Source organism: Thalassophryne amazonica, chromosome 15, assembly GCF_902500255.1.
Source record: "Thalassophryne amazonica chromosome 15, fThaAma1.1, whole genome shotgun sequence".
NCBI lineage: Eukaryota > Metazoa > Chordata > Actinopteri > Batrachoidiformes > Batrachoididae > Thalassophryne > Thalassophryne amazonica.
This window is the reverse complement of record NC_047117.1, coordinates 25,608,596-25,633,262: the sequence shown is the minus strand read 5'-3', so window position 1 is coordinate 25,633,262 and position 24,667 is coordinate 25,608,596. Positions and strand designations below refer to the sequence as shown.

The 24,667-nt window shown below is 41.2% G+C and overlaps 1 protein-coding gene across 1 annotated transcript in view; it reads right to left on the bottom strand.

The window, feature by feature from the left end:
* The window catches only part of LOC117526564 (zinc finger protein basonuclin-2-like), a 51,382-nt gene that overhangs the window by 12,289 nt on the left and 14,426 nt on the right, over positions 1-24,667 (bottom strand). Inside the window, exon 4 of the mRNA XM_034188628.1 lies at positions 8,395-10,808. Coding sequence (XP_034044519.1) covers positions 8,395-10,808 — 2,414 coding nt within the window. The remainder of the gene's footprint in view (positions 1-8,394; positions 10,809-24,667) is intronic.

The following is a 24,667-nucleotide window of genomic DNA, read 5'->3' as shown; positions in this document are numbered from 1 at the left end:
TTGTGGCCACATGTTGTGGCTTTTCACAAGGTGTGCAGTTATGTTAGTCTGACAAATTTCACTGATGCATGTTTGTACTCTGTGCCAAACCATGGTTCATTCTATGGCATCTTTTAATCACAATAAATTATATATATAATGTTCATTGTTCACATTTGTCTAGATTGTTTGGCTTGATTTGTGTTGTCATCACAAAACAGCCTTTCTAGAATTTGTTTGGGATCAGACCAAAATGACTTCCTCTCAAGGGTCAGTGCAGTTCATTTGGTCCATGCCACTGTGTTCACACCAGCGCAAAGGAATCACACCAAGGGGCATAAAGAACAGAAAAATGCACAGTTGTGAAAACAGCATTAGATCGTGCTGTCGAAATATGTACTCATTCATTCATTCATTTATTCATTCATTTTCTGCCACTTTTCCAGGTCTGGATTGAAGTGGCAGCAGACTAAGCAGCTCCTCCTACCCTTCCCTAGTCCTGTAACTCTTTTTGGGGGATCCCAAGGTGTTCCCAAGGCAGTGTGTGCTGGGTCTCCTCATACTGGGCCATGCCTGGATGACCTCCCTAGTCACATAACCAAGGGGCATAATCACCTAATGCACGAACTACCATGGCAGCGGATCTACTCTGAGTCGCTCTCAGATATTCAAGTTTCTTACCCTGTCCCTGAATGTAAGACCAGATACCTGATGGAGGAACCTCATTTCTGCCGCTTGTATCCATGACCTTGTTCATTCAGTAATTTATCCAAAGTTCATGAACATCGTTGAGTACCGGAGTGTTAATCGACTAATAAATCAAGACCTCCCCTGGTTCAGCTCTAACTTCACCATGACAGTCCAGCACAGCGTCCGGACCTCCGATGCAGCCCCAGTCTATCTGATGATCTCATGCTACATCTTGAATTCCTCCACTTGGGGCAATAGCTCTCCCCTGACATAGAGTGGACAATTCCTTCTTTTCCAGCACATCAATCAATCAATCAATCAATCAATTTTTTTTATATAGCGCCAAAACAAACAGTTGCCCCAAGGCGCTTTATATTGTAAGGCAAGGCCATACAATAATTATGTAAAACCCCAACGGTCAAAACGACCCCCTGTGAGCAAGCACTTGGCTACAGTGGGAAGGAAAAACTCCCTTTTAACAGGAAGAAACCTCCAGCAGAACCAGGCTCAGGGAGGGGCAGTCTTCTGCTGGGACTGGTTGGGGCTGAGGGAGAGAACCAGGAAAAAGACATGCTGTGGAGGGGAGCAGAGATCGAACACTAATGATTAAATGCAGAGTGGTGCATACAGAGCAAAAAGAGAAAGAAACAGTGCATCATGGGAACCCCCCAACAGTCTACGTCTATAGCAGCATAACTAAGGGATGGTTCAGGGTCACCTGATCCAGCCCTAACTATAAGCTTTAGCAAAAAGGAAAGTTTTAAGCCTAATCTTAAAAGTAGAGAGGGTGTCTGTCTCCCTGATCTGAATTGGGAGCTGGTTCCACAGGAGAGGAGCCTGAAAGCTGAAGGCTCTGCCTCCCATTCTACTCTTACAAACCCTAGGAACTACAAGTAAGCCTGCAGTCTGAGAGCGAAGCGCTCTATTGGGGTGATATGGTACTACGAGGTCCCTAAGATAAGATGGGACCTGATTATTCAAAACCTTATAAGTAAGAAGAAGAATTTTAAATTCTATTCTAGAATTAACAGGAAGCCATTGAAGAGAGGCCAATATGGGTGAGATATGCTCTCTCCTTCTAGTCCCCGTCAGTACTCTAGCTGCAGCATTTTGAATTAACTGAAGGCTTTTTAGGGAACTTTTAGGACAACCTGATAATAATGAATTACAATAGTCCAGCCTAGAGGAAATTAATGCATGAATTAGTTTTTCAGCATCACTCTGAGACAAGACCTTTCTGATTTTAGAGATATTGCGTAAATGCAAAAAAGCAGTCCTACATATTTGTTTAATATGCGCTTTGAATGACATATCCTGATCAAAAATGACTCCAAGATTTCTCACAGTATTACTAGAGGTCAGGGTAATGCCATCCAGAGTAAGGATCTGGTTAGACACCATGTTTCTAAGATTTGTGGGGCCAAGTACAATAACTTCAGTTTTATCTGAGTTTAAAAGCAGGAAATTAGAGGTCATCCATGTCTTTATGTCTGTAAGACAATCCTGCAGTTTAGCTAATTGGTGTGTGTCCTCTGGCTTCATGGATAGATAAAGCTGGGTATCATCTGTGTAACAATGAAAATTTAAGCAATACCGTCTAATAATACTGCCTAAGGGAAGCATGTATAAAGTGAATAAAATTGGTCCTAGCACAGAACCTTGTGGAACTCCATAATTAACTTTAGTCTGTGAAGAAGATTCCCCATTTACATGAACAAATTGTAATCTATTAGACAAATATGATTCAAACCACCGCAGCGCAGTGCCTTTAATACCTATGGCATGCTCTAATCTCTGTAATAAAATTTTATGGTCAACAGTATCAAAAGCAGCACTGAGGTCTAACAGAACAAGCACAGAGATGAGTCCACTGTCCGAGGCCATAAGAAGATCATTTGTAACCTTCACTAATGCTGTTTCTGCACTATGATGAATTCTAAAACCTGACTGAAACTCTTCAAATAGACCATTCCTCTGCAGATGATCAGTTAGCTGTTTTACAACTACCCTTTCAAGAATTTTTGAGAGAAAACGAAGGTTGGAGATTGGCCTATAATTAGCTAAGATAGCTGGGTCAAGTGATGGCTTTTTAAGTAATGGTTTAATTACTGCCACCTTAAAAGCCTGTGGTACATAGCCAACTAACAAAGATAGATTGATCATATTTAAGATCGAAGCATTAAATAATGGTAGGGCTTCCTTGAGCAGCCTGGTAGGAATGGGGTCTAATAAACATGTTGATGGTTTGGATGAAGTAACTAATGAAAATAACTCAGACAGAACAATCGGAGAGAAAGAGTCTAACCAAATACCAGCATCACTGAAAGCAGCCAAAGATAACGATACGTCTTTGGGATGGTTATGAGTAATTTTTTCTCTAATAATTAAAATTTTGTTAGCAAAGAAAGTCATGAAGTCATTACTAGTTAAAGTTAATGGAATACTCAGCTCAATAGAGCTCTGACTCTTTGTCAGCCTGGCTACAGTGCTGAAAAGAAACCTGGGGTTGTTCTTATTTTCTTCAATTAGTGATGAGTAGAAAGATGTCCTAGCTTTATGGAGGGCTTTTTTATAGAGCAACAGACTCTTTTTCCAGGCTAAGTGAAGATCTTCTAAATTAGTGAGACGCCATTTCCTCTCCAACTTACGGGTTATCTGCTTTAAGCTACGAGTTTGTGAGTTATACCACGGAGTCAGACACTTCTGATTTAAAGCTCTCTTTTTCAGAGGAGCTACAGCATACAAAGTTGTCTTCAATGAGGATGTAAAACTATTGACGAGATACTCTATCTCCCTTACAGAGTTTAGGTAGCTACTCTGCACTGTGTTGGTATATGGCATTAGAGAACATAAAGAAGGAATCATATCCTTAAACCTAGTTACAGCGCTTTCTGAAAGACTTCTAGTGTAATGAAACTTATTCCCCACTGCTGGGTAGTCCATCAGAGTAAATGTAAATGTTATTAAGAAATGATCAGACAGAAGGGAGTTTTCAGGGAATACTGTTAAGTCTTCTATTTCCATACCATAAGTCAGAACAAGATCTAAGATATGATTAAAGTGGTGGGTGGACTCATTTACTTTTTGAGCAAAGCCAATAGAGTCTAATAATAGATTAAATGCAGTGTTGAGGCTGTCATTCTCAGCATCTGTGTGGATGTTAAAATCGCCCACTATAATTATCTTATCTGAGCTAAGCACTAAGTCAGACAAAAGGTCTGAAAACTCACAGAGAAACTCACAGTAACGACCAGGTGGACGATAGATAATAACAAATAAAACTGTTTTTTGGGACTTCCAATTTGGATGGACAAGACTAAGAGACAAGCTTTCAAATGAATTAAAGCTCTGTCTGGGTTTTTGAAAAGGGGTCAGATTTGGAGGTGCTGATCGTCATCCCAGTGGCTTGAAACCTCTAACCTGCTCAGTGCACATCTATCTGAAGTCAACACAACCACACCATCCTCAAAAAGGAATGATGCAATTTTGAGGTTACCAAACTGGGCACCTGCCAGTCCCTGACTGTGCCTAGAAAGTATTTCCTTCAAAATTATGAAAATGATTGGTGCCAAGGTGGCAGAGTCCAACATCCACCAAGAATGGATCTGATGCAATACGGAGACTGTGGATCCAGCTCTGACTTTAAATCTATAGATACTTCCCATACTTCCACAGCACCCAAACAAGAAACCTTAGGGGACCCGGTTGTAAGCTTTTTCAAAGTCCACAAAACACATGCATACTGGTTGGGTATATTCAAAAAATCCTAGTGAGGGTAAAGAGCTGGTCTATCATTCCACAACCAGGACAGAACCTGCATTACTTCTCTTGAATCTGAGGTTTGACTATAAGTCTAAGTCAGTGATTCTCAACCGGGGTGTCGCGGCACCCTAGGGTGCCGTGATCGATTGTCAGGGGTGCCGTGGGCAATTATCAAATATCACCATTATCGGGTGTATGTGCTGTAATTATGTGGCAAATGGTGTAATGCTCTTTTATTCCAGTAGATGGCAGCAAAGCGCGCAGTAGCGCTGAGCCATGTGCCGACAAGGAGGCGTCATTGCCATTTTAATTACGGGCAAGTTAGTGATTTGTGTGCATAGAAGTTCACTTAGTTTCGTCAAGAAACAGGTGGAATATGCCGGAAAGCTGCGCATGTTGGCAAAGTCACAAACGGAGGAACAAGGGAGACAATATTTCCTTCCATAAGTACGTGGTTTTGGTTATTGTTGTCACGTTGTCCGTGATATTTGGATGATAAACAGCTGTATGTCTCTTGCCGTACCTGTGTCGCCCGATGACACGGATCATTATTTTCACTTATGTCTAGTTGATATTTTCCACTGCTAGACCAATGTCTAGTTAAAATTCTTGTCGTTAGTGACTAAAAATTGTTGGACAAGACTGGGGAGTTTTTTTTTTTTTTTTTGCACCTTAAAATAATGAGATTAATGACCCGCGCTGTGCTGCCACACACACAGAGATGTGCACACACACACCGCTGACTTCATGAATGAAACTCGGTCAATAAAGGATAATTGTGTAAAAATATAATATATATAAATGTATTGTATTGGTTTTAGGAGCTGCGCTGCGTTGAACACAGCAGCAGCTCAGCCGAGCAGCGCAGCTTAACAGCACAGATCGTGTAACTTTCAACACTAATATTTGAGAATGTGTGTGTGTGTCAGAGTAAGTTTAATACTTTCCTGACATAATTTAATGTAATTTAATTTTACTGGCTCGATATCCAAGACAAAATGGCATTTTAACACGTATTTTGCGAGCATTTTTCTGAGTGTGTTCAGTCGCGAATCTCCATTGAAAATGCATTAACATCCGGGTACTTCGTCAATATTTTGCCCGGTTAGGAGGCGTCATGTCGCTGTTCATGAAGGGACGTTTTCGTTTAGTGTGCAGCATTGGGACTGCGCTCTCTAGTTCTTATATACAGCTCCATGACTATAGTACACTATGTTACGTCATATCTGTACCGCACGTCTTGCTGACGTGCTAACGCACCGTGTAGAGACAGTCGAGTTAGTGGTGCATGACACGTGACACATGACAGTGGTGTGCCGCAGGATTTTGTAAATATAAAAAGGGTGCCGCGGCTCAAAAAAGGTTGAAAATCACTGGTCTAAGTCACTTCTCTGACTCCACTATTCTCTTCTCTGACTCTGATTCCACAATATTTGAAAAATACACTCTGGCCCCCTTTTTTAAAAAATGGGAACCACCCCTGTTTGCCAATACAGAGGTACTGTCCCAGACTTCCATGCAGCATTGTATAGACAATGCCAGCCATGACAACCAAACACCATCCAGAGACTTCAGCAACTCATGGCGAATCTCATCTAGTCCTCGTGACTTGCTACTGAGGACTTTTTTTTTACTACCTCTCTCACTTCTGCAAGGGATATTGCACTAGATTTGTCTTTATATAAATAAATCTGAATGGTTTTATTTTGAAGTAATGAAATGCCAAAAACACATCAAAGCCCACAGAGGAACTAGTGTTTTACAGGGACAATAGAACATTTATTTCAAGGGCCACTTTCCACTATAACGTTGCTGTGTCGAGTGACTCAGTCAAGTTATCGTGCCTGTTGGCTTGGCAGGTATGGGAATATAATTTTTTGTATGTTGACTATGAATGGAGGCACTCAACAACCATGACGTTAAATACTGTTACAGGTTACAAGTAAATGAATGTGGAAAAAAAAAATATACTTCTGTAAACCCTGACCAGTTTGGTACTTATAGTTGCTGCCACGATGTAGTGATTGTTGTTTGTAACTGGTCTGGAAACATCTGCTTCCACGGGGCACTGCTGATGCACCACCCTGCTGCTCGGTCTTCTTCACGTATATGTATGGGTGCGTGGGACTGATATGTGCTAACAAGCCCAGGTGAATGTGGCTGGCCTCACCTCCTAAATGCGCTAATAAATGCAGCGGTTTGACAAACTGCTGTCAATGCTAATATATGCGCCTTCACCTCCCTGTGACAAGGTGAGGTACCGAGGGCAGGTTAACAACACGTTACAGCTGCAGAGTTGACGTGGCCTCATACACGTGCGTGTACACGTTTGTGTGTGCGCTGTTCATCTTGACACTCTTGCTTCATTTTCTGAACTTTGACTTGACAAGAAGCAGATGTCACCGAATCTATCTGATAGTGTTCCATGAGCTCACAGATGTTAAGTGATACACTATTAAGGTAGATGTTGCACAGAGCTGGAAATGTGTGCAGCTAAATTTTTGTGATACTGACATGAAATGAAATAGCTTATATCCTATCTTGATTTATACTTTGTTGTGGTTAGTATGAAATGTTGCTGTGCCACGTTGAATGGACTTCGACAGTCCAGTCGAAGATTCAAGCTTCTCTACTATGGAAACCACCTGGACAACTGAGAGCCTACACAGAAACATCTTTCACCAAATGAAATATTCTTTCCATTGCACAAATGGAAAAAAAAAAACACATTCATTATTTGTTTTATATGACGCCTAAAACAGTTCCTTGTCATTTAATATCTTATTAATTTATAAATAAGAGAAAAGGGACTTATTGTTTGGGCAGCTGGTCCTTTGAGGTCAAGGTTCCAAACAGTACAACACAAACTTTAAATAGCAATTCAACCCAAAACTGTTCTCAGTCAACTTGCTAAAACAGTCAGACAGTCCAAAAGAAATCCTGATAACACCATCAATACACTTGTTCAAACCCCACCATGTTTGTTTTTAAGCTAAGTGCCATCACTGCTAGTGTGAGCACGTGGTGGTCACGGCGTGCAATAGCATAAAAAGTATAGAATCAAAATTCCACCCTAAATAGAACCAAATTTGCATGGTAAATTGAACAAAATGGGAAATGTTACAAATGATCCATATCACCTGACATACAAGCCACCAATCACATGACAGTGATCTATTTAGACTATTTTGGCATTTTCACATTCAAAACTCACCCTCTTAATAGCAAGTTGCACTCATTTGTGCATCTCTGGTTATGTGGGTCTTAAATGATGTCAGGCGCACTGCTGTTGCATTACTATAGTGAGACGATAGAAACCAACTGCACCAAAAACCTGGTCTGAAGACCAGTGCATAATATTCCTACTATTTATGGGACGCAATATTCATATGCGCATACAGTCTGCTTGTACACACAATTGAACACAACAGATAAACAAAATAAATGTAAAAGCTGTAAGAAAATTAAAATAACTTTGCTTTTCTGCTTCACCTCATGGAATTTTGGCAGCTGCTCTCTGCTTGTGTACTTCGACATGTTTTGCACAGATCATTTTACTTCACAGAGCACATCTCATTTGAACCCTATGGCAAAATAAGTGTCATGTTCCGGTGCAGCAAAACTTTTAAAGGTGGTGACAGTTTGATTGGTTAAAATCACGTTATGTCCAAAACACGCCCCTGACTAATTTAAGCACTAAATACAATTCCTCTGTGCCTTACTTGGCAGTCAGATTCCATGCACTGAAAATAGAAAAGTGCAAATAGATGTGCCTCAAATGCATGTGCGCTATGCACTTTTGTCCATGCACCACAGGACGTGATGATACAGCTCATAAAGTCTATGATCATTAATGTAATTACAATATCTATATTAAAAAAATGATTAAACATTTGTCCTGAATCCATGTGTGCATGAGATCCTTACAGTTGGACAATTCCATTACCCTGTTCCGGCACTAACCTGTCTCGGCTCCGCCGGGAGGGGAAAGCAGCATTGCAGCCGGCCACAGTGCACACGTGCATCTCTTTGAGGTGAACATTCTTGTAGTGCAGTTTCATGCTGTACGAACTCTTGAAGCTCTTTTTACACACATAGCAAATCTTGGGGTCGGGGCTTGAGCACGGATCACCATCTGGTGATTGGGAGGAAGGGAACTTGGGAGGGCTGGCACCGTACCCCATCGATGAAATGAAACTCTCATGCAGAGCAGCCATGCTTGCTGCGGTGGCCACTGCCGCTGCCATGCCTCCATTATAGAGGCCGTACTGGCTCATGCAGAACATGTCATAAGTAGGGTCATTGAGTTCTTCCTTGATTTTGATGGGGAGCTGGTGAGGTAAAGGTGATGAGTGCCCCTTGCCTTCCATATCCTTTCTCAATTGGTGTTCCTCATTACCCTCATCATCATGTTCCTTGTCAAGCCTTGCACCTCTGCTGTGTTTTTGGTGTTCCTCTACTTCCATCATATCATCGCGGTAGAACATCTTAGAATCAGAGGTTTCAGATTCATTCTCAAAGTCTCTGTCATGATCTTGGTCTTCAGAGGTAAAACTGTCCATACACCGGAGCTCACTCGAGCTTCGAATGTCATTTACTCCTCTGCTGTCACTCCGAGCACCTTCCCTGCACTCATCTTCACTATGCCTCATCATGCCTCTCAGAGCTAGCCCAGGGCTCATCTCATCCTGGGAAGGGGACTGCTGCCCGCTACCACCACTGTGATTCCCAGTACCATTACCACTGTTGTTGTTTCTGTTACAGTTTCCATTAATTTTGACATTGTTGTGAAGAAGGGATGACTGGTGATGGTGGTGATTATGGTGGATGTTATCATCATCATCCTCATCTTTGTCATCATACTCATCTGCCACATCAATCACTTCTTTCTCAATCTTCACTGGCATACTGGACTTACGGGGCTTTTTCTTGGGTGCAGGGTCACTGTTGCCAGTGGTGACGTCCTGGTTGGCACTTGGCGTAGGTAAACGGTGGGACATGGGTCCAGCTTCTGACACGTGAACATTATTGTGTGAAGCCACAGCTGCAGCCAGGATCTGCTGTTGTTGGTCCATCAGGGTGGTACTGTTGGTGGTAGGTGGTAGGATGGGACTGGTTGGCAGTGACACCGGCGGACTGACAAGGTCTGCGGGGGAAAGTAGTGTGCGATAGAATGGGGGAACTGGTTGGACTGGCTGCACTGACTTGAGGGAGGGAAACACAAGTGGGCTTTGTAGGGGTGATTGAAGCATAGGGTCTACTGGTGGAGTCGTGAACCCCAGTGGTGGCCTTCCAGGACTTGTAAGTGTGAAACCACCATTCTTGGTGCTCGAGATTACAGGTGTACCACTGGTAGAGTTGGCACGAATAAGGTCCTTGTCACGGTTATTGCGCAGCATGGGCATGTGCAGTCGAGGATTGGGGTTGGCACTGTGGCGGTTGCGGCTGCGTAGTGAGCTGAAGACCATGTTGCAGCCCTCAATCGTGCAACGATGTTTAATCTTCAAATGTACAGCATTATAGTGAATCTTAAGCGTACCTTTGTCGTAAAAGGTTTTACCGCACGAGTTGCAGCACACACGGCCTTTGCGTGAAGTGGCACCCATTCGGCGCATTCTGTGCATCTTTGAGGAAAAAGAAGCATGTGTGATGGTTTTAGACTGCTCATCCTTGACAAAGTGATGGTGGACCTGATGGTCAGTCAAGCTATTTGGCTGCTGAGGTTGACTCTGTTGCTGCTGTTGGCCTTGCTGTTGCTGCTGCTGTTGTTGGAGCTGTGTCTGCTGCTGTTGCTGTTGTTGACCTTGCTGTGTGGAAGGGGTTGGTGAAATAGGTGATGCTCTGTTGTTTGGTTCTGTCTTGGGTTCAATGTTGTTCATGGCTGCAAGGGGTATACGGCTGGGGCTCTGTCCTGTGCGGAAGGGTGACAGGGACACTTCGGACTCACTGGTGTCTACCTGCTCACTCTGGTTGGGCAGGCTGGGCTCACGAAGCCGGAGAGCTGATTGCTCCATTGGCAGGCCATTTGGGGGCAATCCAAGCATAGGGGCGGAGACTGGGTTGATGTACTGGAAGGGTAGCAGGAAGGCTAGGCTGTTGGGTATATTCTCAAAGTGGTGAATACTGGATGGGCTACTGTTTTCCAGATGTGTCAGGAGCCCTGGGCTGCGGGTCCGGTTGTTGCTCTCAATGAATGTCCTAATCCCAGAGTCTGTCTTGGAGGAGGGAACTGTAACTGCTTGACCTTCCTTCTCCTGAATGGCCATTAGTTCCACAATGGATTTGGTCTCACCAAAGCGAAGAAATTGCTGCAGGGTGATGATCTCCTCTTCTCGAGACATAATGGTCCAGCGGTCCAACACCTTCCCTGCAGCATCCTGGATGCCCCAGAGGAGAAAAGAGAGAAGACAAAAATAAAAACATTATCGATCGTGCATAATGATTGTGGTCACAGGACAAGCTAGAGTTGAGGTTATTGTGTGAGAGCAAACATGTTTGTTCATGAAATTCAAAGGCCCCTGGAGCAACAAGTAACAAAAAGCATTTGTTAGAAACCCCTTTCCACTGCCCTCTTTTATCCGTCCACATTATACACATTCACCTTTTGTGTTACTCAACCCTGGAGATGTGACCGTTACATGTACAGTATAGTAATGAGAAAAAGCAAGACTTCAATTAAGTCTCAGCCACAAAATTGAGATGGCTGGGGTGGTGTTATTAGCAGGCCTCTGTAATTTCCAAAATTACAGGGATGTTAATCATTAAGATAAAAAAAAAAAAAAAACAATAAAAAAATGGAAAAATGGCAAAGAAAAATAATAGAAGAATTAATGCAATCTACTAATTACACCTTGGGTATAGATGGCTTTTTGTTTGTTTTTTGTTTTTTTGGAATGCTTAAGAGAGGAAAGAACCTGCTAAAGTTTCCAAGAGAGACTTACTCATGTTTATTTATGCACAAGGATAAAGTGACACTGTCGCTAAGATTGTACTGCACTCACCAAACGGGCTGCATATTCTTCTTTATCACACTGACGTTTGAGGGATGTGTTGTACAACCATTGTCATCTGAAATATTGATGATGATATTAGCATGTAAGGGAGGTTTAAAGGATGCATTTCCTGTATCACCTTAAATATTAATGGTGAAATACTTCATTGTAAATGACATTCAAATGTTGATTGTGTCCAGAGCTGTGACGTTGGCAATGTATAGAAGGGGTCAGAACTGAAGTACAGTAAATTTCGACAATTTATGTTGTTTTAAACACTCACTGATGTTTGTAATTTCTCTAATTGCGGATGCCTGGGAATGGTGAGAAACAGATTTGCTCTTCCTAAGAGATCACAGCTGTCCCAATGGAGTCTTGGGCTTTCTTCTTCCAAATGCAGTTTTTTTTGCCAGTGTCTTTTGGAGATGACACTATCAGCAGCTTAAAGAGACAAAAAAGCTTCACTCTGTTAAATGTGCATATTGTCAGATATCAAGACCTGGCAAGGCACTTTGGGAAAAATGGGCTCTTGTTCTGTTGCATCAGTTCAGATCAGGTATAGAAGCACATGCTAGTGTGTCACATTCTCACATCTTCTGGCTTACAGAACCACTCCCAGGCGTCCTGACTGGCAGCCACCCAGACAGAGGTTTAGTCCATCCCTATTTCTTCAAAGTATCTCTATCTACCATCCAGGCGTTATGTGGTTGTCTCCTTGACCTACACCAGTCATTAGGATCTTCATCAATGACGTAAGTGCAAAGTTAAATTACACCCAGTACTGTAGCTGATTGTACGATGGCGTTTTAGGGCCACATAGAATTTTTTTTTTTAGACTTTGAGGATAAAGTCTTAATATTACGAGAATAAAGTCGTAATATTATGAGAATAAAGTCGTAATTTTCAGACTTCGAGAATAAAGTCGTAATTTTACGAGAATAAAGTCGTAATATTACGAGAATAAATTCGTAATTTTACTAGAATAAAGTCATAATATTATGAGAATAAAGTCATAATATAATATTTCAACTTTTTTCTCGTAAAAGTACGACTTTTTTCTCGTAAAATTACGACTTTATTCTCGAAGTCCAAAAAAAAAAGAAATTCAGTGTGGCCCTAAAACTCTGTCGTATGATTGTCCATCCTGCAGAATAGTCTTTGTTTGTTTGTTTTTTTTGTTGTTGTTGTTTTTGTTTTGGTGATTTTGGAACTTGAGGCACCAGAAAAGAACTTTCATACAACTAGAAACCTAAAGTCCCTGTCACACGGCACTAACGAAGGACAACGAAGCCCAAGCGAAACAAGACATCTGGACTTTCGTTGACTTTCGGGGGCATTGTTTAACCTTCGTTCAGCTTCATTCCCGCAGCTGGCTCTTTGTCAGAATATTAAACCATTGAAAAATTTGAATGAATACCAATGACAACCTCAAATCGTCCGTATTTTGTTTTGCTTTTGTTCCTGACGGTTTCTTATCGTTTGCTCAGTTTTCGTAATGTCAGCGTCGTTCAACCTCCCAAGTCCGATGTATTGAACGAACACAATGATATATGAATGAATCAATAACTAAAGCTTCGACGAGCTGAACGAAACATCCTTGTATCGCGAATGAATTGTTTATTTTTAGGACAAAAAAGCAATGTTTTCATACAGAAACAATAGCGTTAAGAATGTTTTATCAACTACTTAAACTATTTACGCACATTTCAACTGTTTGTGGCTGGCCTGCGTGTGCCTACGTGTGTGTGGCTTCGGTAGTAGGCTTCGTCTGACCCAGACAGTTCCCCATGGCTGATGAAGATCTAGGAATGTGAAGACAAACACAATCTTTCACCTGTTGTCAAGACAAACAAAATCTCACACCTGCAAGTGCTACGGAAATGAAGACAAGGCTGGCTGCGCTCGGTTGTATACCTGCTATCAGTCATGTCATCATAAATGTTTCGTTTTGATTTTGTTTAAAGTGTTCACTTCGTGTTTCTTTCATTCTTTTAGTGTTTTAACTTGTACTTTTATGATATTTTATTATGGATTTTACTTATGGTTTGATTTTGTACTTTTGTAATGATATAGTCATTTATTTATTTATGGTTTTAATCTAGTTATACTATTTTTTATGGTAGGAGCACTGTTTTACTCCATTTTTGTGCAGCACTTTGGTAACATTCTGTTTGTAAAATGTGCTATGAAAATTAAGTGAATTGGATTGGATTAGTTTCGGTTTTGTTTCGTTTCGGTGATGGGAAAGGTGAACGATCATTCGTCCACCTTTTCTCAGCGATTTTTGACTTTTTATCCGTTGTCCAGCTATCGCCGTGTGACCAGGGCATAAAGAAAAGACTTGTTTCTGCTCGATATGGAAGTAATTCTGTTGCTGGTGTCCACCAGAGGACAACAGGAATTGTGAAGGAGATGGGGAAAGGGACTGGGAACTCCATCTTTTACATGGCAGCGCCTGGGTTCCAAACTGACGAGACTCATGCCAATGAGCTTGTGATATGTCTTGTCTGTATTAAATACTGCTTTTGACTGCTCACTTGTATAATACTAAATAATCTAATTAATTCATATTTCTGACTGCTACTTGAGTTGACACATCTAATCACATACAACTGAGTGCATTTACACACACACACGACTGATTTCAAGAGCATCAATAGCAGCTAAGGGTTGTTCCACCACTGAGCCCAAATTCCTTCTTGTGTAATTTAAGCTTTAGTATGATTGTTTGCCAGATATATTGATCACATATTTAGCTAAATCCTGAGGATTAGCTCACTTGGCAGAATCCTCGATGCTGCTCGGATCCTTTGAGAGCTCTCTAAAAGAGCAGAGCTATTTACTCCCAATCTAATTTCATCGCTATTTGCTAAAAATGATCACTGGTGTAACGCAAGCATCTCTGTACCAAGTTGGTGAACATGGTGAGTGGACTCAGTGCTGTAGTTTTTTCTAGTTTCATGGTACTGAAAAACCAAAACTTGAAACTGCTGCAGCTGCTGTTCAACGTAGGGTGTGATAGCAATGAAGGAACGAAGGAAAAAAGAGGTGGTGTAAATCCTACAGTTAACACACAGGTTCCCGTGGGACCGTGCGCAAGTGTCGACAAGGGAATAACGCAAGCTATGACTATTTGTCACAGCGAAGTGGTAACATTTCACACGTGTTCCCAGATGCTGGCATCTATAAAAGATAAATGGCAACTCTGGTGAGTAAAAAGCTGTAAAAACCAACATTACAAAGCACAAAAGGCCTGTAAGGAGAAAACAGAAGATAAATGTTTAAAGAGCGACGGAGAAAAAGAGAGAGAGAGAGAGCGAGAGACAGAGGAAGAAGTGCAGAAAAACAGAAAATAAAAGTGTGAGCAGCTTCATATCATGCCCTCAGATATACTGGAGAAACAGATTCTTCTGAGATGAAACATCAATAGTCACTGGGGTATTTGCTGTTAAATATACATTAAAAAACATTTTACACTTTCATTCTGTGTGCGCTCTGGAGTTTTGCCTGGAGGTATGACTTTAAATTCTAGCCTGGGTACTATTATTTCTGCATGGCCATCTGGGCATTACTACTTCCATTTGATTTAATTGAACCAAAAAAAAAAAAGAAAAATGAAAGCAAATTAAAAAGTGAATCTTTAAATAGTTCCACAACAAGACAAATTCTTGAGAAATTGTAATTTAAGAAGTGATTTTTTTTTTCTTCTTTTCTTTTGGATTATATTCATCTGTGAGTGTTGGGGTGCCAATGCTGGGCCATATTTAATTCAATTTAAGATCATTTAAAGCTCTTAACATGAGTTTTCTGACTTTATTCAGTTGAACTTTTCAATTTGGAATTGAAATAAAATTCATAAATGTCAGAAGTTCCCAATGAGCTCCTTTAAGAAATGCGAGTCATTATCAAATTATAAGTAATATTATTCAATAAAACTATAAAACCTTTCCCTCAGAAAAGGTGGATTGCCCAAAATTGCTCTCTTCTCACACACAGTCATCCAGCCCTGCCTTATTCACAAAGAACAACATGGGTTGGGCATTTCATTTTCTCCTCAATCCTGAACTGAGCCTCCACACCGCCGACACGGAGCGACACCGGCCAAACTGGAACCCATTAGTGTTGGGAAGGACCAGCCAGCTGTCAGAGCGGGTCAGCACTTCTGCTTCTGTCTGAGACTGGTCAAATGGTTTTTGGAGGTCAGTCAACAAGCACTCTGGCTGGGGTCGAGCAGAGGGCACAGAGTCGACGTGAGCTCAGAAATGAGGCATAGTGGTTTCGGAAAGGATTTGATGCTATTTGAGAGGATTTGGTTAAGGTACAGTCCAAGTGGAAAACTGCAGTTAGTTTTTTTAAGCCAATACATAGTTGTACATTAAAAATGATTTGAGTTATATAGTACTATGGATACGTCTTAGGCACCCAAAAGTTTTACTAAAAGTGTAAACATGTATTAATAAAAATTAAAAGGAAAAAAAAAACTGCATCAGAGAGATTACCATCACTTACTACTGAATGTCTGGACTGGAACTGGATGCTGCGCACATATTACTTTCCTAATAGAACAGAATCAATATTTAAATCAGTAGTTTTTGTGAAATTGTTTAGCACCATAAACAAAAGTTTGAGGCAATCTAGAATTTTGATAAATGTGTAGTTTTTCTTCTTCTTCTTCTTCATTGGTCAGCCAACAGAAACTCACGTTTGAAATGTCCAGACATTTGTATTGGAACAAAAATCCAATTATTAAATCCCACTAATTTGTCAAATATGAATTACAAACCTTATTTCCAAAAAATAAAAAAGAGGAGATGCAAAAGGGGGTGTTAATATTATTATTTTTATTTCCGTTGTATGTGATTCAGATTATACAAGTCAGAATGGATATTTTAAATTAAAGGTAGCAATTTTGTGCAATAAAATGTGTATATAAACAGCTTTTTTATGGTTTTGCTCATATTGATTGTGTAATTTACAGCTTCAACTGACAGAGAAGGCACTTCTGTGTATAAACTTTAGATGTAATTGCAGTTCAACAGATATACAGTATTGTGCTAAATGTTGTGCCATATAATTTTGAGGGACAAAAACAAACAAATAAAAAATATGAAGGGCATGAGGTTTTTTTTTCCCAATCGGTGTTTCAACAGAAAATCAAATTTGAAATTGCAACATTTGTATGACAACATAATTATTATTTTTTTCTTTCATGAAAGAAACCACTCATCAAGTTACAACCCATTTTCCAAATAAATAAATAAAATCAGTTTATTTTTAGGTGTACTCTCCAACACATAACATAAAGACAGTTGGAGATGATCAGTAAATAATAATAATAATAATTAATAATCTGGTTTAATGTTATGCAGGACATTTGTTGTTTGAGCACCAAAAACTCTTTTATATTCGATATTAAGCATCTTTTTCTTATTAACAAAAGTTGTAGGCACATAGAGAACAAATGTTTGCACAGTACTGCATGTTTTTTCCAATATGTCACTTCATTGGAGTCAAATCAAATACCATATAATCCCATTAACATTACTACACAGTCAAAGTTGATAATGTGCACACATTGTGTGCAAAGAATACGTGCAGACGCATTTTGAGACAAACACAGGGGCCCTGAAGTCCTTACTCCAGTACCACACTCGCCTGCATTAGTCTTTTGATGCTGTGAGAGAAACAAATATGCCATTAGAAGCACTTTTACAAGTAGGCACTCATCTTCCAATTAGCTTAATGTGGCCCTCTTTTCCCCTATATTTTCCAGGCGTGCCCCACCTCTTCTTGTACACTCCCTCCAGTAAAATCTCATTAATCCACCCCTACCCCATATCCCCCAGCGCTATGACATATTAGTCTGTCATTATGCATCCCAGAGTCCTTTAAACAACACAGCTAAACCTCTGTTTGCCAGGTTAATGACTATTAGCCAATAATTACAGCAGAGAGACGATGGGGTACACACTTTATCTGGTGGACAGCCTGCTGCTGTTAGTTTATTTTATCTGCCTGCCTCCGTGTCTCTCAGAATTAATCTGGCAACAGCGGTATTTAGTCATTGCACGCCTGCCGCAATGCATTCTTAATTCATGCCCGTCTCTGTAACACCGTGGTGTTTGGAGGGTGGTGTGGTGGCGTATCCACCTTGTAATTTGCTGACAGTGAGGATGAGCAAATGATGGCCTTGTCATGGTTCCAGGGCATCAGTGTCAGGTAAAACAAATCAGGCAATTATGCAATTAGCAGATTCTACGCCTCGCCATATTAAGAGCCTGTGCATGCGACTTTATTAGGGTGCACGGTGTGCATTAGGGATTAACAGCTTAACATGTATATGCTCTTCACAAAACATCGCCTATCCTACTCAATGACTATGTCAGGTTGGAGAACATCAAGGGGAAAATTCTACCTGTCTGTGTGCCGTACTGTCGTGTGCCTGAGTATTGTAGATCAAACAGGAGCTCTTTGACCCTCATTCAGATCTCATGTGCCCTATAAAGTCGCAGCTATTTACATTTTCACAACAGGATGTGTTCTGGATGACAGCTACAGTGTGTGTTCACAGTTAAAGAGAGAGGAGTGCAACTGATCACAAAACAGTATCACTTGCAAACAAGAGGATCAGTTCTCACAATGGCAAAGCAAACCATGGGAACCACATTGATTCACCAATCACCTCGCAGTGCATGCGATCTCCATCGCACCTCAAGGGAACCCCCATTGATCTCCAAGCCTGCTTTCAGATCCAATTCCTTAAAAAAAAAAACCTGCTCTATCCCTGTATTCATGACTTCAAGGGAGGTTAAGCAGAAGTTCCTTGTGATCTGAGAAGGTCTTGAACCTCGTGCTTCCTTTTCCATATTCTGTTGCTCTTCCCACCCCACCACTGGTTCTATGAATAATTCAGAAAATCTAGTGGCGTGGGGGTGCCATGGGGGATGGGTTCATGAAAAGCCCACTGCCTGCAGCCATCACATCTGAGGGCAAGAGCTCCCAAGATGCAGGCTGCTCTCCGATTGGGTCCCCGTTGGCAGGTCAGAGGTCATGTGTGAACAACCAGCTCTACTCCTTCCCCTGTGATGGACCACAGGGAAATCAGTAGCTAAGTCCAGACGTGGGTGGTGGGCATTTGTAAGAAATGTAGAGGTTGAAATTCACACTCTGATCATGGTAAATTCCCCGTTGATGCCCTACACATCAATAGAATCGGTTACTTTGTGATGTGGCCTAACAGCTGAGCTATCTGTTTTTTGTCTCCGGTGAGTTTTCAACTGTAGAAACATTGGCTTGGATCATCATAATAAAATGTGCTTTTGCAAGAAGAACAATGCCACTGGATCATCAAAAACACTTTGGATGGCATCGATCAGTTACAGCTGTCAACTTGTGGCTGTACATTCCACAAAAATGACACAAACCAACCCTTCGTAACTGTACTTCTGTGCAGGAAAAAAAAAACTGCGCTGGTACCATGTGGTTTACAGTTGTCTTTGTACAAAGCCGACTGCAAAAAGTCATCTAGCAGCTCAACAAAAACGTGGCGTTACTCAGAATTCTTTCCCACGCTGTCTCCCTGGAGAGCATTTAGCGAAAAAATAGTGGTGTCATCTGGTATGTCCACACATGGGTTTCCTTGAAAGTGGTCTGGTTTTAATGAGAGATGATATGCACTTACATTTGCGTGGGGAAAGAGATATATTGATAAAACATCTGCTGGAAGCATGAAATATTATGTGTAACAGCAAGTTCCACATCAGATACATCTGTGCATATTTTAGTTTTTTGAAGACCCAACATAGTGCACAACAATATCTATAATTGTGACAATATCAGAAATGAATGGTCAGATCAAAAGTCTGGAGAAGCTGCCAGGTCACGATGTTTGGAGGTGCATGAGGGGGAACAGACAAACAGGAGTGTGTGAGAATTATTCAGAACATGCACAAGGGGGTGAAAACCTGATGTGTTGTATTTGTTTTACTATGTGTTGATTTTGTACTTGAACAGTGCATGAAATATAATGATGAACTCAAGTAATGTGCTATCCACTAAGTTACACAGGTTTTATAAGTAAGAAGATGATCCTTTATTGGCCCTTGGGCCCACTGGTGTTGGTTGTTCTACCCAGATTCCTTGAGGTGAAGCAGGTGAAGCAGAAACCACGACTCTTCTGGATGGGACCCCAGTCTGATGCAGGTTACTTCCCCAGTCAAAGTTACAAGAGGGTGGACTGGAGACAATGTAGATGAAGTGTCTCACCCAAGGACAGGTGTAGTGACCAGGACTCAAACTCAGGTCGACATATTGGAAACCCATCACAGGGTTAGGGTCAAGAAATATTATTCACTAAACCCCTTTCAGAACCACTTTCAGGCTGTGCTCAAGAAATTTGATTATTGTAAATATGTGAGCCCAGGGGTCCGCAATTAGGGAATAACCCCCTTGTGTCTGATGATTTGCTGACATTAATGCTGGATTTTATGGTCGCAAATGGAGTTTTACCGGTGATGCATTATTCCCATTCTAATCCAATTCTATTGTTTGCACGGTTTATTTTTCTGTAAGTATTTCGGTCGGCGAAGCTTAGCGTAGCATGTAGCTTACTGTTTCTCTCGCTCTCATCTGACAGCACCATTATTGATATCTGCGTAGCGACGCAGTCAGGGCGCGGAGTAATACATCAAATGTGAAATGGTCGAATATTTTGCCACCGTCTACCCGACATTCTATGGTTGGAAATCTCACACGATTAACCAATAAGATTTACGGAACACATGTAATTGGAATAGAATTGTGGAGAACTGGGTTGAGAAATTGCCAACAAATTACAATTAAGATGGTGATCAGGTATTTTGTGATCAAAGAAGGGATTACGGTTTATAACACTGTAATAAGACCGGTGAATTAGGCATGACGCATCATCACGGGTAATGATGTGTGGAGTAATGACGCTGGACAGAATAACAAATGTTAGGAATAGAGATACACCAAACATATGAAAGACGTCTAAAAAAGTAGAGAATAGTATATTGAGTATTTTGGAGAAGTTATGAAAAAAAAGGTAGGGAAGCCTGAAGTGGGGGTGGATCAGTGGCGTCAAGGAAAATCCGATTGGTTGCGCGTAAATGTGGCAAAAGATAATGAGAGAAGCGGCAGCAAAGCACAGTGACTTCTCGTTGAAGAAGAGAATCATTTATAAGGCACAGAAGGAAAACCTAATCCGATTTCCAACATAATCGTATCCCTTTCGAAACAATGCGGAACAACGGGAAAAACAATAATCTCCAAACAGGAGCCTCTGTGGCTATTCTTCCTGATTTTAACTTGAAACATCTATTAAAGATAAATTCTGCTTTATCATTTAATTAACAAGAACTGTCAGTGTTTTGGCTCATACTGTTATCATCAGAGGGGAGTTCTTGCTGGTCTGCATGTGTGAGTAAAAATGTGAAATGCCACAGGGCGATTTCATTGGACCAAATGCATGATCAACCAACAGGCAGCAAGACCCTCGGCTTTCACCTCTCAACCTGATTTAACTCATAGCTTTGGTTAAAAATTCATGACTGTGGTGTTAGTTGTTGCTAAGGGCACAGTAATCGACTGGAGTGAGATTTATAGTGCAGTTGCAGACTGCAGGGGTGGTGTTGGGTGGGGAGGGGGTGATCGGCGGCGGGGGGGTAGTTACTGCACAAGGTTTTACCACAGACGCTTGAGTCACAATCTGGCACATCGCAGTTTGCAGGTATCCTTCAGTAAACAGTTTCCATTTCTTTTCCCAGCAACTTTTCTTTTAAAAAATAGTTGCTGAACCTGAGATTTGGCTGACCCATAGACATTCCACAACCCTCCAAAACATCCACTGTGACACTCTCTATATTAAAGCCGGCCCTCTGTAGCTTTAAAAAGGACGGTCATTTGGCCACGGCCCAGCAGAAGTGCAGATGGGGCAGCACATGGAAGCCATTTCAGGCCATTGTATGCTGTGGAGCAACGTCGGCTGTTCTGAGTCCAGAGCCTCTGAAGAGCTGCCTCGCAGCACTTACACGTGAACATCGCACTGATATATTGATTCCCTGTCTTTTCCCAAAGCACACACAGTAACGTTGGCTTGCCTCACCCGACTGTGCTAAGTTACCGTAGCCGTGGTCGATGTGTAAAGTTCAACGGACCCAGCACTGAGCCAGTGGGGACGCCTCAGAGAACAGGGGTGGAGTGAGCGCAGCAGCAAGGGGATGCCTGATGGTTCACATTAATTGAGGATGATTCCTGTGATCTGCTGGGTCTGGATGAAGCAGCCAGGTCTGTCCTAGGCCTGGGAGACAGATGTGGGGGCCGCTGTGTTACCTCCAGGGCCAATGGAGAGCAGTGAGGCGGTTGAGAAATGGTCTGTCTGTCCAGGGTGGGTGTGTGTGCGATGTGGAGGGGAGCTGAAAACCTGCTTCTCTCTCTCTCTCTCTCTCTCTCTCTCGTATCACATCCCCTTTGTCTTGATTACAATTCTGGCAGGAGACCCACGCAGTAAAGGTGCATTAACATATGCTCACAATTTGTTCTTTGGCCACATAATGCATATTTGTAATGTGTCTTGGTGTATCAGTAATTTGTGTTCCCTTTGATGTAATACCCACTCCTGATCACATTATATCCCTAAGCTGTTTACAGGCAGGAAAATAAAATCTTTGGTGATATCCAGCACTAAAAATGAAAAATATATCTATTTTTTGTAAACTTTTATGCCCCTCTGAGGAGGTGATGTTTTGTTTGTTTGTTTGTTGGTTGATTGGAGGATTACTCAAAACTCGTAATGTCCAGATCAGATCTGCATCTTAATTTGGCACAGGTTTTACGACTGATGCTGTTCTTCACCCACCACCAAATATATATGGAGAATGGGGCACATGGGCTTTCATTTCTGGGAGGCAAGAGCATTACTGCTATTATTTAAAATCTAACAATCTAAATTTCAGAATAGTTGTTGAAATAAACTGGGTCCAGCCAAAAACATGATATTTGGGATGGATTCAGGAAGTTTTCAAATACTTTTGCTTTGGTCTAAGTATGCATTTTTAATAGGTGTCCCTCTAGCTCCCCGCTTCTACGAAGGCTCCAGCAGATGACACCAATATGTTGCGTCTTACTGTTCTATGTATAAAAATCTAGTCCTCCATATCTTTTGAAATGTAATGGCATTACCCACACAGTCCAGGTAATCCACACATCAAATCCATTTTACTGTGTTAAAGGAAATAGATGTGACCGAGTAATGGATTGCAGGTAAACCTTGGAGTGATTTTGTTTTGGTCTACCTGGACGCAGATAGAGGTGTCTGTAACAGACAGACATGTAGCATTAGAGGAGCTTTTCAGCTTGCTCTTTTTGCCATACAGCATGCAGGGGGAAGCAGAATAAGCTAATGGACTCTTTACTTAATGTGATCAGAGCCATTATTGACATGCTGCCAGGAAGATGCAAGACCATTAAGTCGAGTCTCTCTCTCTCTGGTTCCTTCCCAACGCAACGCTATTTCACTGTCTGCCTTACTCACATAAGTAACAAGGGCCACTAGGGGGGTCTGGGTTCCCCAAAGGAGTCTGTGTCTGTCATGTTAACTACGAACCTACAATTCCCAATGTTTGGCAAATTGGCAACAGTGTGTTGTAGAGAAATTAGGACTAGTTGTTAAAAGTCTCAGGAGGACCATATATCAATAAGTGCTGAGAAAATGCTGGGTGGATGGTCCTGATGGTTTTGTTGACATGGCATCGTTTGTTACTTCACTAAGTTATACTGTGGGACCATAATGGGGGTTGGGGTGGGGTGTAAAGACTATACAGTCCTCACACAAGAAGGTCTTTCCATTCCAATGATAACTTGAAGAAAATTTGTTGAATTTTCATCAATTTTGAACTGAACCTCTGAAATGACTGTATTTTGGACAGGTTTAAAATAAAGCTTGACCAGATTTCACTAAAGCTCTTGAAGGACCACCCACTATACTGAACACAGCATTGATTCCTGTGCACATAATAACTTCTACAAATTTTATCTGATTATCACCAAATTTAGAGAGGCGGCACAGTGGCTTAGTAGTTAGTGGGATTCCGCCTGGACCTTTCTCTGTGGTGTTTGCATGTTCTCCCTGTGTCTGCGTAGGTTTGCTCTGGGAACTCCGGTTTCCTCCCTCTATCAAAAGCATGCTGATTAGGGTGTACTCCTGTCTCCGCCCCTGACCAGGGCAGCATCTCTACATCTGATGTTGGTCCCTGGGCACCTAGCGGTGGCTGCCCACTGCTCCTAGTGGTTCGACTGTATCTTGTTGTAATTACGATGGGTTAAATGTGGAGGACCAATTTTGTTGTATGTATTTATGTTTGTACAATTACAATCTTCTTTTTCTTCCCATCTTCCTGCATGGCAGCGCAAAGTCAGTTACTGTTTAATAGAAAAATCTTATAATAAATTTAAAAACCTGATTAAATGTCACCTGATTTTCTTGCAAGAAACTATTTGTGATGCTGCCACATTAATAGTCTTCGTGTGACTATGCTGTATATATGTATGTTAGCAAGCTATAGAACACCTTCAGAAGGCCTAATCTGATTTTGATCAAACTTGGCAGGTACATTAGGCCTACAGATGGCATTAAGTTTGATTTGATTTTAGGTCGGATTGTCAACGATCAAAGTCAGAAGTCGTCAGCAAATTTCTAGCACCATGTTAATATATAGCACAATGGCTAATTTTATGGACGTGAGATCAGATATGTTGTTTATTTGTGATCATGACTGTTTCAAAGCCCATGTAACATGTAACATTTATACCAACAGGTATGAAATGAACAATTTCATACCTGTTTGTATGTGAGCGTGAATTCACTGTGCTCACAGATGTTTTTAATATTATGTATTTTCAAAGGCGAAAAGTACTCATGCATTTTACATATTTGTATTTAATAAGAAAAACTACACATATAATATGAAACATTCATTGTGTGCATGTGTGTGTGTGTGTGTACAGCAAGCCCCCCCGCTTGCTGTACACATACATACACTGTGACCATTATAGTATGATATTATGAATAATATTAGATTTGTAGCGTCTATTTTACTCACATTAAATGTCCCTGAAGCCATTGCACGTTACTGTACTTTAAAACATTTTAAAATTATAAAGTTTGGCATCTATCTGTGTCCTTCAAATGAGTGTAAGACAGTTTATCTGAATAAAAATGTGTC